General features: G+C 36.9%; 1 protein-coding gene across 1 annotated transcript in view; it reads right to left on the bottom strand.

The window, feature by feature from the left end:
- LOC150100884 (protein O-glucosyltransferase 2-like) overlaps window positions 1-10224 on the bottom strand; it is a 128188-nt gene extending 117964 nt beyond the window's left edge. The window contains exon 1 of the mRNA XM_090401546.1: window positions 9286-10224. Within this exon, the coding sequence (XP_090257672.1) occupies window positions 9286-9509 (224 nt within the window). The 5' untranslated portion in view covers window positions 9510-10224. The remainder of the gene's footprint in view (window positions 1-9285) is intronic.
- Between the last annotated feature and the right edge of the window lie 6655 nt (window positions 10225-16879).

Raw genomic sequence — 16879 nt, forward strand, 5'->3', positions numbered from 1 at the left:
ATTTAATTTAATATATTAATGATACTGGGGACAGACTAGAGTGATGTTCAGTTGTTTGTTCATGACGATAAGCTGGGATAAGTGACAAGGAACAAATCTAAATCAGAATCTTGCAGGCTACATGAGCAGACTAATTTTATGAACAAATAATAATGAATGATAGTTTAAAGCCTTTAAAATGTATGGTTATGCATTATGGATGAAGGATGCTGCAAGTGAGTATCATATTAATGGAAATTTGCTGTAGACAGTATGTGAAGCTGGAGACTTGGGGGGTGGGGGGTATAGAAGACACTAAGTTAAAATTTAAAGACCATATTATTAGTGTGATAAGTCATCTCAATGGATAACTGAACTGTTGAAGAGAACTTGTAAGAAAAAAGTTCTTTTCCAACTTTACAAGGCTTGCTAAAACGACATCTGGACTACAATCAGCAGATATAGTCATCTGGGTTCTGATGAGATGGAGAGAAGATCTAGATGCAAATTACCAAGCTAATAACTGGCCTATGGAATTGGACATATGAGAATAGACTGAAAAAAAATTATATTTTTTATGACAAAAAGAAAAGATCTTTTATGATCCTTGAAAAGCAGAAAGATGAGAGGAGAAATGAAAGATGCTAATATTTCATTGTTATAAAAACTCTATATATTGTTATATAGGGTTTTTATAATCCCATATTGTTGGGAAGTGGGTGACTGCTGGTGAGTATCTACCTGTATGTGTAGCTTCTCTGTAAACAGAGAAAACCAGGAATTCATCAGGCTGGAGTGTAATCAAAATTTCTAAACAAAGAGAGACTTGTTGTTGTGTTCCTTTTCCAAGGTAAAACTGGATTCTGGGATGTTGACTGTTTAAGCGTGTTGAGAAATTGTGGAATATATCCATGCCATGTGACCAAATGGCAAACATCATCCACATAGCATAGCCAAACATTGGGTTTATGTGGGACAGAGTTTAAGGCTTTTTCTTCAAAGGTCTCCATAAAGAAGTTGGCTAGGGGTGGAGAACCCATGGCTGTCCTCTCTCTATATGTTTGTAGAATTTTCCTTGCCAAACGAAACAGTCCGAGTTCATGGTGAACCAAAATAGGCTGAGATATCAGGAGGAAATTTGGCTTGGATGAGGTCTAAGGATCTTTGAATGGGACATTGGTGAATAAAGAGGAGACATCAAATGTGGAGAGATTGATGTGGAGACATCAATATGGACTACCAAAAATCCATAAGCAAAATGTACCATTACGTCCCATTGGGAATGGCATTCATTCCCCCACATCAAAATTCCTACAGCTCTCAGGTAGACTCATTTTCTCTTAACTCCTCTCATGTCAATTAATTAATTCAACTGTTTCATATCTGTTCATTCTATCAACTCATGTCTCCACTCATTCTCTTGGCTCTTTTATATGTCCATTCTCCTTATATCTTTTACAAATCCATTCTCAACTACTCTCTAGAATGTCTGCTTATTCTCTCAACTCCTCTCTTATGAGCATTCATTCTCCTATCTCCACTCATGTTCATAATCTCATTCTCTCTTGTCTGCTCATTCCCAAGTCATATACTGTTTCATTCTCTTGACCCTCTCTCATCTGCCATTTATCAACTATCCCAACTTCTATCACATTCACTTATCTTCTTCACTCTCATTTTTTCCCCTTATATTTTCTTGAAGGTGAGACTAATGCAAAGGGCAATTCCATTTTCTCTTGACTTTATATGTTTTTTTTGCTCTTCCATTCCCTCAACTTTATATCTGCTTTCCGCTTCAAAGAAATACATTCACAACAGTAAATGCAAGAGGAAAAAATTATTCACATTATTAGAACTGTTTGACAGAAGAGGATATCCTTAGAAAAATATATTATGATAGTTATAGTGAATTCAGGGAAGGCAGATAAGACAAGAGTGCAGGAGTGTCTTAATGATTGCAGATGAATTAAATCCAACCAGCATAGAAATATTAAATGATAACTGCATAGCATTTTTAATGAATTCCATAACATGACAGTTAGAACCTATGGTACATCAGTGCTAACTCCGCATCCACCAATCATGAGAGGGAGTTGAGGTAGAACCTACAATACATCATGGGAAAGATGTATTGTATGTACTGGAGTATTGTTATATATTATAAAGATGTATTGTATTGGAGGGTTGGGAAAGGTTTCTTGAAGAATTGGAGGCTGTACTTGTTATGAACATTTCATAAGACTGTTCCATAACAGATAGAATAAAAGAGGAAGGGAAGAACATTATTATTATTACTCGACACCTCCAGGGAGTCCAAAAGACTCATCGAGGGAGGGCATCTACTCTACAACTCCCTGTCTCCACCACTCAATTCACTGCAACTATACCAACGCCATCTACTGCCAACCACCACCACCACTAGTATTTTCACAGACAATCACAAACATCCATGCCCACAGCAGGACTCGAACCTGCAGCCTTGTTGTACTGAAAAGGGTTATTCAGTGCTGCTGGTTTTAACAAGATCAACAGAAAGTGGCAGAATGATTGTTACCAGTTCAGTGGAGCAGTTTCAATGGAAGTACTAGAAAAGACAGTGCAACTTGAGATAGGGTTTGAAGTAAGTCAGTGAGGGCGGGATCATCTATGGGCCAAATTGCTCTCCTCTAGATGGCATTAAGAATTTTTAGGAAGATTTCAGACAACACTAACCCAAACATGTGAACAGTATTCTAAGGATAGGTAGATTTGTATAGAGTTAGAAAACTAGATAGGTGAAAAATAGTATGTTGAAAGGAAAATAATACTCTGCCTTTGAAAATCTAGGCAAACTATTGATTTAGGTGCTTATCCAAGAAGAGGCCGGAGATAAATGTCAGTCCAAGAAGAGAGATCTGATGCTGTCTGCTGATTTGGGTATTAGTGAAGGTGACCAGGTTATCATTGCTCCATTGAAAGATGGTATGAAGATTGGCATTTAGGGCACTGATTACAGAGGCTTGAGATATCTTAGCAATACATGGCACATATTCAGTGGTGAGTAACATAGGCAAAGAGGTCAGCCAGGGATCAAGATTAGTTGAATCCATACTGGTAATTATTGTTTGCCTCTGGAGTGGAAAAGTTAATAATTGTTGATGACTTTCTCTATTATTCTGAAGGTGATGGCAACTAACCAGTAGTTTGACTTCAGACTTTCATCTCCTTTTTTGAATAGGCTGCATATATGCTTTGTAACTATCCAATCTGCTTCTGCAGATTGGGATAGTTACAAAACTGTATAGAAGATTATAATGATGAGACAAGATAGTTGTTAGCTTAAAGCACAAATGTGTGAATATGACGGGAGAGAGGGAGGGAGGGAGAGAGAAAGAGATGCCACTGAAACTGGAAGACAAGTTCATGCTCATGTACTATGAGACCAGGTTACTACCCGAACACCTGCTTAGTAGGCCAAACATGCTAATTGCCATTTCAACTCTCTAATAAGCAGGGTTGTGGCATTTAACCAGGCAATGAAAGTCATTTACCAGCTACTGAGCTAGTTGGCATTTCTTACAACTAGGAAGATATTCTTTTTCAGCAGAAATGCTTCACAGATACAGTAGTTACTTGTATAGAAAATGGCCATGCCAAGAAGGTGGGGTTGACAAGGAGAACAGTATACTGCACATCACCTGTATATAAGTGGCTCAAACCTTCCCATGCTTGTAAAACATGTGATGAATTCAATGGCTAGCAAAATTTCAGCAGAGTGAGATAGAGGGCAATACAAAATAAATACACAGTTGTGTGATGCTACAGAGGTGGGTTATATGGAGAGGATGTGAGCTGTGCAGATAAGCATCATGAATACAAGGTGGAGAATTTTAACTAAGGAGATACGGACAGGAAGAAGATAAAACACTCGAGAGAGAGAGAGAATTAATCAGCATTTTTTCTCATTAATCTCATATGCAAAAAATAAGCTTGTGACATGATACAAGAGAGTGACTAATAGGTACCAGAAAATGATGTATAGAGGTGCTGAGTCAAAGAAAAGGAAGATAACTAGTGAATGACCTCAGGATTCTGTATTGAGCACCTGTGAACTTGTACACTGGTACTGCAGATGGTTTAAAAAGTGATATCCAGTGTATGCTGATGTTGCAATGTTGAAGACTCACTATGCCTGATACAGAATTTCTGTAGGATGTTCTGCACAGACTGGTTTTATGGACAAATTATAAGTGTAGGGTTTTTCACTTTCACAAAAGATGCAGACTGCATATTTTATTAAGAGGAATTTTTTGCAAGTGGTCAGTGAACCAAGAGATCCAGGGGTGATGGCAGACAGAGTTTAAGAGCTACTAAGGTCATTAAGTCATATCAGATAACTGTAATGTTGAAATGAACATTAACTTATAGAAATAAGGAAGTTTTCTCCCAATTTTCAAAGCGCTGATAAGGCCACAATTGAACTATGCTCAAATATTGTGCATGTGTAGAAAGTATTCAAGATCCAAGTTCTTCTTATGCAATGTACTGAGAGTGTATGGAATGAGCTATTGGATGATTTGAGTGCAAAGTATATACACATGTCTTCAGTGTGTGTGTGTTCTTTCTCAAGAGAAGAAATGATAAATTATAGTCCCCCAATAGTCAAGGGATTTTCTCAGGGGGAGGACCCACATAATAGCAGTCAGCACATCAGTTGAGCAGTATAGATCTGAAAGGTGGATTAGATAAAAAAGTTGATTAAAGACTAGACACCAAGACTGAAAAAAATATAAAAAATTAAGCAGGTGAGTATCTAGCATCAATGGCAGAATCGTTAAAACTGAAGATATTAAAATAGAATTTCATACTGTTAGCATTCAAGAATATTTTTATTATTATTACGTAACACCTCCAGGGAGTCCAAAGACTCATCGAGGGAGGGCACCTACTCTCCAGCTCTCTGTCTCTACCACTCAATCCACCAACTATAGTGAACTGCAATTACCATCATCATCTAAACCAACGCCATCTACCACCCATCATCACCACTAGTATTTTCATAGACAATCACAAACATCCATGCCAATGGCAGGATTCGAACCTGCAGCCTTTTGGCTGGAGAACGGATGAGAACCAGGCAGGCAAATGTGGTGTGAACAGAGCTAATCTAACATGGTAATACAGTAATAAGGAATAAGCAATTTGATCAAACATCAAAAACAGATGTTTGATGCTAGAATGGCAACTAATGGTCCCTTAAAAGTGTAAAATCTGACAATTGAGTCTCTTGAGACAACTTTATATATGCTTAAATCAGAATATAGCTTATTTAAATTTTGATAAAAAAACGTTAATTCAGATGAAAACTGTTGATAGGAAGTTAACAATAATGCAAACTTAACTATGTAGTATTATCATTGAGTGTTGTATACCCCTTAAGAGAGTAAAAATCAGGAAATGATCATGATTATAAAAGAAAAAATTTGGAAACAGATTGGTGCTAGCAATTATGAAAGTAATTTTGATACATAAATACCTTGGAGTGCTAACAGTGAAAGAAATGTGGCTGATACGGAAACCTACTTTCTCTAATTTTACAGGAGACAAACCTATGTATATTAAAAAAAGGTGATTATTCAAGTTGTTAACCCTATTTCACTATCAGAGCACAAGGAACTACATAGTGAAACTGGCTCAGGCCTTGAGTGCTGAAATTGCAAAGCATTACTTATGTAACTCCTAACTCATTAACAATTTACTTCTTCCCATATGTTTCTCCATCAGCAACTATTTCTTACAACTGATGTTAATGTATTATTATTATTTATTTATTTATTTTATTTTATTTATTATTTTTTTTTTTTTTTTACAGTGCAGCTTCTCAAGTTCACTTGATAAAGCTACAGAGGTTAAATGATATAATCGGTGTACTACTGAACAAAAATTTTTAAAAAAACTACCAAAAAAAAAGATAAACCTTTAAAAGTAAAACCAATATTTTAAATAAATGAGACATAGTAGAAAAAAAGGAAGATCATACCTAATGTTGCAGGGGTCTGTCCTCAACTTACCATTGTTTAACTTGTATGTGAGCAAATCAGGATGAATACGAAACTGATGATTTGGATAAGAGGGTGGCTGATGGACATATATCATAGAAGTGTACGAAGAGTTGTGTCAGGGAGAAGGTAGGTAACTAGTGGCATACTGCAAGACTCAGTACTTTGTCCTCAGTTTAATTTGTACATCAGTGATATAGGAAATTATTTAAAGGGAAATATTCAGTTGTTTGCAGATGATCTAGAGATTCTACGGTGTAAATTAAATAGCCTGGAGTATAGGCAAAGGTAAATGGCTGCCAGATTAACATAGCGAAGTGTACGTTCATACACTCCAGGATGAAAAGATCACAACATATGCGCAATATTAATGGAATTGAGCTACAGAAAATTGATAAGACCAGGATTTTAGGGAGTTGTTGTGGAAAGGGAGGGAGTGGAAGTTTAAGGAGCTATTGCAAAAGCGGTCAAAACAGCACATTAGTTATGTAGTTGAAGAATACACTGAAAAAAAAAACGAATAAGGAGGTTATTATTCCCTTTCACAAGGCTTTAATAAGCTCACATCTGGACTGATGCATGCAGATCTAATTGCCTAGATTCTGTAGGGATGATGTAATGGAGAAGATCTAAAGACAAGTGACCAAGATTGTGGATTTTATTTAACTGAAAATTCTGAACTATTTGTTCTGATTTCTTGAAGAAGGTGAACACTATTCCCTCTCTGGAAATTATCACTACTAAAAAGGTTTAAGATTAAATTTCTATATGCATGGATATCTGTAAAGCCTTCTGAAAAGTACAACATAGAAGTTGTTTTTGAAAAACAGCAGAACAAGATCAGAGGCAGCTAATATCATAACCATGAAATATTAAACATGACATGCAATTAATGGAATACAAGTCGCAGAATTTTGGAAATCTGACAAAAAAAAAAGGGAGGGGGAGAAAGAGAAATAATAGACAAGCTGGCAAGCAGATCTATTCAGATAGAGTACAAATATTTTACACAACATGGCTAAAAGTAGGTGGGGGGGGAGAACAATGCAATCCTAAAGGAATTCACAGATTCTTCTCTCGATACCACCTTGTAATAAGCAAGTAATTATTAGTTGTAGAATAATACATTGCCAGGAGGAGTAGTGCATACACTGATAGCAAATAAACATATGGAGAGGTATAATCATTTACCTCTGGAGACTGAATTAATGGACTCCCAGAATAAGTTCTGGGAGTCCATTAATCATTTTCATATTGCAGTAAGTAATAACATTAAACTTATTAGCACTGGAACCCATCTTGGTGTTTCATTTCATTAATAATATGGCAATATTCCTCCTTAAATTGAAAATTTCAAAATAAAATATTGCATTTAAAAGAAGTTATTTAACAGGTAACCAGACAGCAATATTAATCTATAATGTTTTCTATAGTGCAATGATGATGCTGTTAAAAATTAGCAGTTTTAAAGATATAATCAGTAGTACATTAATAAAGCCTTGAAATTAAGAAGTTCCAATCATGGAACTTCTTAATAACTACTTACTCCCAAAATCCAGTGGTGTTTTTATGTTTTAACATATTATTATGCATGAGGATAATTTTTTTCATGTCAATGCCACCTAAAAGAGGTTCTAAACCTATGATACATTAGTGTTCTGCAAAGACTAAGAGAGTTCAAACTGAACCCCCTGCTTTAAAAGCCACTTCAAGCCTCGAATAACCAGTTGGTAAGTAGATCTATTAAGATAGAGTACAGAGTGGTAGTTTCACAAGAAACAATGAAAATTATTTACCACCTAAAGCCATTCATATCCATGCCATAGTGAGATTTAAAACCTATGCCTTCCCTGTGGATTGGGAACCTTTCAGTCCAGTATAAATTCTGCATGGAAAGTGTTTGGTGACAAACCTTATTGAGTTTAAATGGCTATTAATGTCATGTACATTATAATATACTTCATGGGGGTCAGCGAGATAAAAAAAATTATTATTATTACATGACACCTCCAGGGAGTCCAAAGACTCATCGAGGAAGGGTACCCACTCCATCTTCACCACTCAATACACCAACTTCAACTAACCACAACTACACCAATGCCATCTACCACCAACCACCACCACCACTAGTACTTCCACGGACAATCACAAACATTCATGCCCATAGTGGGATTGGAACCCGCAGCCTTTTGACTGGAGAGCGGATACGCTATCCACTCAGCCAACCAGGCTGGCTAAACACAACACCTCCAGGGAGTCCAAGACTCATCGAGGGAGGGTACCTACTGTACAACTCTCTGGCTGAACCACTCCACCAACCACAAATACATTCATCATCTACACCAATGCCATCTACTGCCATAATTTCACAGACAATCAAACATCCATGCCTAGGTGGGATTTGAACCCGCAGCCTTCTGGCTGGAGAGCGGATACACTATCCACTTATATATATATATATATATATATATATATATATATAATAAAAATTAAAAAATGTGCTATGATGTATGCAAAACTAGCAAAGCTTTAAACTAAATAAAATTTGTTACAAATCAATCTCTACATGGAATTTACAATGAACCAAAAATATTCCCTCAGAAAATCAAGACAGTGACAATACAGTGTATTACTATATTTTCTTCACAGTACAAAACACAATTCTGCCTTGCAAAATAGAAGTTCCCTCAGAAAACCAAGAGAGTGACAATAGTGTATATCTCAGCCAACCAGGCTGGCTAAACACAACACCTCCAGGGAGTCCAAGACTCATCGAGGGAGGTACCTACTCTACAACTCTCTGGCTGAACTACTATATTTTCTTCACAGTACAAAATACAATTCTGCCTTGCAAAATAGATATTCCCTCAGAAAACCAAGGCAGTGACAATAGTGTATTACTATATTTTCTTCACAGTGCAAAATACAATTCTGCCTTGCAAAATAGATAATTTACAAATAACTAGTTCAGGTATATTTGTTAAGCTGTCAAAAGTTTTTCACAAGTTGCCATCATGTGACACTTTGGCGGTAACTTGAAAAATGTATGAGATCTCTACAATTCCCAAATACCCCCCCCCCCATTATATTATTGGCTATAATGGAAAGAACAGCGATATCTTTTATGTGGAAGCATTCGGTGGACTCTACGAATACTCCTTTCGTTCCCTCTCCCCTATTTAAAAAAAAAAAAAAAGTACATTTCATATTGAAAGCCATCCGATTGATAATTATAGGTGTAATTTATTGAAGCCAAAGAGATACTTACTTAATTCCTTCTGCGGTAACTCCTTGAATAAAGAAATAGCGAACAGGGAGAACAAAGTCAGCTCTCAAGCCAGGTCCGAACACATGGCTCTTTTCAGGAGACAGATGCTGATTTCCTTTTTTCACAGTATCCCCTTGATGTGCAATATTTTGCCCTAGAGTACATTTCTGTATTAATAAATAAAGTACCACCAGGATGAAAATGTGGTTCTTTAACCAAAACATGACTAATAAAATGCAAATTGAAAATTAATGATCATAACTTCTGACTATCATAACGAAAGGAATTAGCACGGCAGCTTCTACGAATGCACCGTGCGTTATGTATATAAAAAAAAAAAAGTGAAAGTGGGTGTAGTTAATCTTGCGGTTAAAATATATCTCGTTAATGATTTTTTTATAAAAAGTTCGTGCGAACTGTATACAAAAAACTTCCCACGCAAAACAGCAACTACCAAATTAAACACGAGACGAAGACAGTAAATAAAAGTAGCAAGTTTGAACAAACCGGCTTATGACTTCACTGACGATAATAGACCGAAGAAAAGAACTTTCACAATTCTTTCACGCATGCTTTAAAAAGATAATTTACAAGACTGTCAGAATGCCGTGAAACAACTTCCAGTTCTCATCTACATACCACAAAAGATGCGGCTCTCTCAAGTCACGCTTCTTTGAGCTTTATTCTTACTTACCCAGTGACACAGAACATCACCGGCACACAACTTTCAAGAAGTCAAGGCCGACAAGGTCTGGAGAATATATGGGAATAAGTTCAATGAAACAAAAACGATTCCATATTACACAGTACCTGGAAATTTATTATTAAAAGCGTTAGTATTTTAATATGCAGAAAGGTGTGTGTATGTGTGTGTGTGTGTGTGTTTGGGGGGGGGGGGGGTTAATTCTAGGTTTTTACGGATGTAAAATAGCAATTACGAAGAACAGTGCATTACTTAACTGAAGTATACAAAAACTAAAGAAATGAAGTAATCTTTCAATACTTTTTCATACATTTGCGACAATAAAACATAATGTTAAGACCAGTTACAGTAAAAAGAGTTGCTGAATCACGAACAAAATTGTAATGTTATTAAAACTAGCTTGATTAAGAAAAGGAATAGCACATAATAAGAATGAAGCACACAAACGAGTTTGGCAATAAGTATTCAGTTTGTTAATATGAATTGGACAGAAGAAAGAAATATTGTTGTCAAAACAGGCAAAAACTTCCAATTACAGATTATTGGTCATGGATCAGTGTGAATATCAGATGAAATGTTTTCAAGAAAATGAAGGGTGCAAATATGGTTCCAACGTCTTAATAAATCGGGACAATTCGTTTGTTTCATTATCTAGAAATGTTTTTCCTTTGAAAATCAATAAAATCCTGATTTCATACCAAATTTTTAGGTTGAATTTTGCAAATGGTGTAATATTACATTCGTTATGTCCATCTTTACATACTTTTGTTTTAATTGACGGGATGAAAAGTGTCTATAATAAATTGCAATAATTCCGCACTGAGCGGATAACATTTAATGAAACTTGGGTTTCAGGATTTCACAAAGACTTCTTGATGGATATATGATTCAAATGGATCATTTTATTGTAAAAATGTTCCGCTACTCCTAAAGGAACGCTTGTTTGCACCCCCCCCCCCAGCTGGCTCCTAATGTAGTCGAATCCTTGACACTTCAAGTAAGCAAGGTTTTGAATCCAGAAAAATCGAGATTATAAACCTGCAAAAAAAAAAAAAAAAAACGGCCGAAGAACTCACACTGCAGCAGACAGTAATATACACAATTACTAGGTGTATACCTGTTAAGGTTTATGACCACGAGATGACGGCAGTTGCCTGCCCTACCGATGCCTAAGAAATCATCGATAGCCTTGAGCTCAGCTTCAGGCTACTGCTAGGGGAAAATCAGTTAACAATCGATCTTCGAAAGATTAGGGCTGTAAAGAACTCTACTCACTCTGGTTGAGAATAACAGGCGTTTAAATACGTTTCTTTTATTTATCAATAGTACTGCACCGACTGGATGGAATTAGATTCAAATTCGGTATTTATGAGGTATATTAGAATTTGTTCAGTCTTTTCAATTTCGATTATAGTTAAAACATTTGTAGTTGGAAAATTGGGCGAAAATAAATAAATAAATTATATAAGATGAAAGAAAAAGCTAGGCTACGGTATAACCGTAGCTTAGCTTTCGGCAATGGAGGAGATCCTTTTTTTTTCCCTTATTTTTCGACTAGGCTTAATCAGTTGAATTTAATAAGATTTAGAAAGAAGGATAATATTCAACACCAGAAAGTAAGGATGGTGAAAACTTGACTAAAAACTTGATTTGAGCTGAAACGGTATGCAAATTAAAGTGGTGGGTGCAAAATAGCGACAAATGTAGAAAATACATGAATATATAACTTGTAACTGTTAACTGCTCTGACAAGGTGGATTGATTGGGCCTGTGGTCTCATCCCTTTGTCGGATTTGCAACGAAATTTCTGGATTAAGGAATATTATTGAACACGTGGTTCGTCCATTGTCAGCTATTGATTATTACTGATTTTTTCTTTTTCCTTTAAAAAATAAACGACTTGCTCGGTATGGTTTTTTGGAACATTTGTTCTGATATATTTGTTTTAGTCTACTTCTAGGTGTTTATACCGTAATGAGCTAGCAATATTATTGAGCCTTTGGCTCACTCATTTTGGGCTACTGGCAGTGATTTTTTTTTTTATAATTACCTGTTCATTATGGTTTCGGGATGTTTGTGTTTTGCACGGTCATGCTCATTGCAGTCTACCACTTTGCAGATTAGTGGGTTAGGGTAGTTATCAGAATTTGCAAAGAATTTTGCAGCCTTTTCGCATTGGAAAGTTTTGATTTCAGGGATATTGACATCCCTGTAAAGCTGTATGTTTCTTACAAACCATGGTTTCGTTAAAAGCTATTCATAAACACTGGTTTTGGATTGTCTGTAGCTTATTTTTATTACATAACACATCCATGGATTCCAAAGACTCATCGAGGGAGTGCACCTACTCCACAACTCTCTGTCTCCACCAACCACAACTACCTTCATCATCTACACCATAAGTGGCCAACAGCAGCCTTGCAGCCCATAACGTGATTTTGTTCGGCCCGTGGAAGGATAAAAACTATATTAAATTATATATATTATCAATTTAGCTATTAGTTTCGACTTCAGATTTTCTGATTGATATACTAGTTATATTCATTATTTCTGATGACTGAAACAATTTATATTCTCAACATCGAATCAAAATTTTTTAAAAAGAAAAAAAAATAGCTAACGCCTATTTGTTCCAGTATAGGGAGTAGGCGGGGCCGTTAATCCTATCTAACTTTTGGAGACTGAGCGGGCAGTTCAATCTCCACTGGTAGCCAATCAGAGAGATAGCTGGCCCAAGGTTATCACTGATTCATCGGTGAAGAAAGCGGCAAGTTAGTGCCGTCATCTCATGGTCCCTAACCCTAACACAATATTTTTAATGTCTGAAAATAGTGTGTGTTCGACGGTCGATTTTCTTGAGTTAACGGGACGAAAAACCCGAGTTTCCGGGAGAAAAAACCCGCTAGCCTGTGCCAGAGATCGACTAACTCGGGAACCGGTCGAAAAAAAAAGGCTTAGAAAAATTTCCTCTAGTCGGTGACTAGATTTGAACCACCAAATCCTTTCTTTGTGCGGTCAAGCGCCGTAGAGTGCAAACGCCACTTCTACTGTGCTACACAGGCTTTTCTTTAAAAAAATAAAATAAAATAAAATAAAAAATCTCCACTACTCGCACAGAGAAGCAGTAAGTTTTATAAATTGAGTAATCTTTTTTTCTTTTCTTTTTTTAAAGATTACTCAATTTATAAAACCTACTGCTTCTCTGTGCGAGTTGTAGTAGTGGTGGAAGTGGTAGATTTCTATGCACTCCAGATTAACGCATCATTGAAAGTCACTTGCTCTGCTCTGGTTACAGTGATCAGTTTCAGAGACTCAGTTCCACGGTTAACAGTGTTATTGTTGCAGTTCGTTTCCTCTGGTCAGTTACTTCAGCCTTTGCATACTATGAGTAAGAAACGTAAGATCTGTGAAGAAAACAGGTCGTTTCATTTTTTTTTTCTGTTTATAAACAGAAATTATAAACAATAACGACAACAAACCACAGTGCCTTGTGTGTTTGCAAGTATTGTCTGTGCACAAGGAATATAACCTCAAATACATACAATACCATGCCGCTAAATACCAAGAATACGTTGGACAAGTACATACTAAAATTGTACGTAATTTGAAGAGAAAGGTTAGTGCTCCGAAATCTATTTTTACTAAATCAACATCAATACAAAAAACTCATTCTTGGCATTGTTTGTTGTAAGCGCAGAGATAGCAAAAGCAAAAAAATCATTATCTGATGGTGAATTTGTAAAACGCTGTTCTGTGAAAATGGCACGTGCATTTGGGGAAGATAAAATTGCCAGTGAGTTTGAAAGCATCCCACTATCAAAACAAACTGTAACAAGAAGAGTCGAGGAAATAGGTTCTCATATATCAAATAAATTAAAAAGTGTTATTACAGATTCAGCTTACTTCTCAGTGGCTCTGGATGAATCAACTGACATAACAGATACAGCTCAACTTCTAATTTTCATTCGAACTGTTTCCAAAGACTTTGTTATTAATGAAAAGCTACTAGCATTAGATTCATTGCATAACACAGCCAAAGGTCAAGACATTTATGATGCATTTATGAATGTTGTAAATGGTACTGGTGACATCAACAATCTCAGAGCTATTGTGACAGATGGCGCCAAATCACTGCGTGGTACTAAGGAAGGCTGGAATCAATTTCTCTGTATTGCACTGCATTATACATCAGGAGGTTCTGTGTGGTAAAATTCTGCAGATAGAGGATGTTATGAAAACTATAAAGAAGTGTGTGAATCTAATTAAAGGCGGAAATCGGGTCTTGACACACCGCAAGTTTCTTTCTTTTCTAACAGAAATGGAGGCAGAATATAACGATTTAGTGCTGTACACAGAAGTACGTTGACTAAGCAGAGGGAACTGTTTGAAACGGCTTTTTGCATTGAGAAAGGAAATAAAACAGTTTTTAGAGGAACACGAGAAGACAAACAAAGAACTAAACACAAAACTATGGGATGCTCATTTTAACAGCTTACTCGCCTTTCTAACAGACATCACACATCATATGAATGAACTTAACGTGAAGTTACAGGAACGTAACCAACCAATTTCAGATTTAGTTGGACACCTAGATGGGTTCATAAGTTGAGTGAAGGGCTTTAAATTCACCCCAGTCAGAGGAAACTTGGTACATTTCCCTTCCTGCAGGGTGTCGATGGAGGGGAGCCATGACATTGACTTCAAGTTTTCTATGCCAATGTTAGACCAACTTTTGGAGCAATTCAGTAAGCGATTTTCTGACTTCAGTGACATGTGGCCACAACTGACATTATTTAGCAACCCAATGAAATGCGACATTTCAAAGCAGCATGACAATATTCAATTGGAATTGTGTGACCTTCAAAGTGATCCCTTTTTCTAGTCAAGGTTGGAGATAGTCATTGACTTTTGGAAACTGGTATACCAAGGGAAAAATATCCTGCATTGAGTGATTTCAACTTGAGAATTGCATCTATGTTTGGAAGCACATACATATGAGAATGCACTTTCTCAACTATGAGGACGGTTAAATCGTCACGAAGAAGCCGACTAACTGATGACCACCTTCAGGAATTGTTACGAATGTCGTCGTCATCGTTGAAAATCGACTTTGTTGAACTTGTTGCCACACATGAACGCCCACAGTGTTCACATCTAAAAAAACCCAGAAATATGTAAATTTAATTTCACAACATATTTAAATTAATGAAGTATTTTATATTGTTCTCCCAGTAGTAAAATGATTTAACAAATATAGTAATTCAATACATATAACTATTGCCTTGAAAAAAAAACGCAGAGTTTATTTTTATTTAATTCTGTCTAAAATTGTAAGGCTGGTGACGCTACCACTCATTATATATTGGCCCTCATATAGAATGAAGTTGGCCACGCCTGATCTACACCAACCACCACTAGCATTTTCAGAGACAGTCAATCACAAACATCCATGCCCACAGCGGGATTCGAACCCGCAACGTTTTGGCTTGGAGAGTAGATACGCTAACCATTCGGGCAACCAGCAAATGTTAGCTTGCTAACATTTGAATCTGAAGTGTGACTCTATGCGGTCGAGTATTGTTCTAGTACTAAGTACCATTGTTCTAGTATCAAGATTGCGTTTTACAGTTTTTTTTTTGGGGGGGGGGGTTCAGTATCTCCGTATAGGACTATTGTGGCGGCAACTGTGCGTGGGATATCATCCACATAGATGGCAAAGAGCAGTGGTAATATCAGGGAGCCCTGGGGGGGGGATGCTTGCGATAATGTTGCGTTCAGATATTCTAATTCCCTGTAGCTTCACTCGGATTTTGCGATCACTGAGGTACGACTTTGTAAATTTGAACAGTCCTATTGGAAATGTTGTGCTGCAAGAATTCGAAAAGAAGCCCATTGTGCCATATTTTGTGAAATGCTTTGGCAATGTCCAGAAAGATCGCCTCTGCTTGTTGCTTCCAGTTAAAACAACCTACGCTGATGTCTTTTCACGAGTCTAAGAAATTGTTCTGTGGAGTGGTTCTCCCGGAAACCATGTTGCTCATCTGGGATATAATTTAATTCTTTAGTAACTTTCTGCGGTCTTATTAGTATTACCCTCGCAGGTATTTTTCTACGCAGGAAAGCAGGCTGATTGGGAGATAGTTTTGGGAAAGGTGTGCTGCCTTTCCTAGTTTTGGAATTAAGATTATATCTGCTGCGTTCCTGGAGCCTGTGTAGCTCAGTGGATGTGGCGTTTGCACACCACCGCGCTAGGCCGCACGAAGGAAGTCTTGGTTTCGAGTCTAGTCGGCGACTAGAGGAAATTTTTCTAAGCCTTTTTTCGACCGGTTCCCGAGTTAGTCGATCTCTGGCACGGGCAAGCAGGTTTTTCCTCCCGGAAACTCGGGTTTTTCGTCCTGTAAATTCAAGAAAATCGACCGTAGAACCCACATTATTTCAGACATTAAATATATTGTGTTAGGGTTAGAGACCACGAGATGGCGGCACATTTGAGCAGTCTCTCTTCACTGCGTACCGCTTAATTAGTGATAGCCTTGGGCCATCTGTCTCTGATTGGGTACCAGTGGAGATTGAACTGCCCACTCAGTCTCCAGAAAGTTAGATAGAGCTAAATGGCCTCGCCTACTCCCGTATATACGGGAATAAAAAGGCGTTAGCTGATTTTTTTTTTTTCTCCTGCGTTCCATCATTCAGAAAAGTAGGAATATTTTAATAATGTTGCATTAATAATAGCAACAATGTTCATTACGGATTTATGTCATGTATGTGATGATTTTATTAGAAATCCCTTCTCGGCCTGGTGCTTTCCTATTCTTAAGTTTGGTCATCACCAAATTTCACTTATGATTTCGCTTACCTCAGCAGGTGATATTAGTTGGATGGGATTAGTGC

This window comes from Typopeltis vanoorti, chromosome 12 (assembly GCF_054136105.1).
Source record: "Typopeltis vanoorti isolate ZY-2024b chromosome 12, IOZ_Tvanoo_1.0, whole genome shotgun sequence".
Lineage (NCBI taxonomy): Eukaryota > Metazoa > Arthropoda > Arachnida > Uropygi > Thelyphonidae > Typopeltis > Typopeltis vanoorti.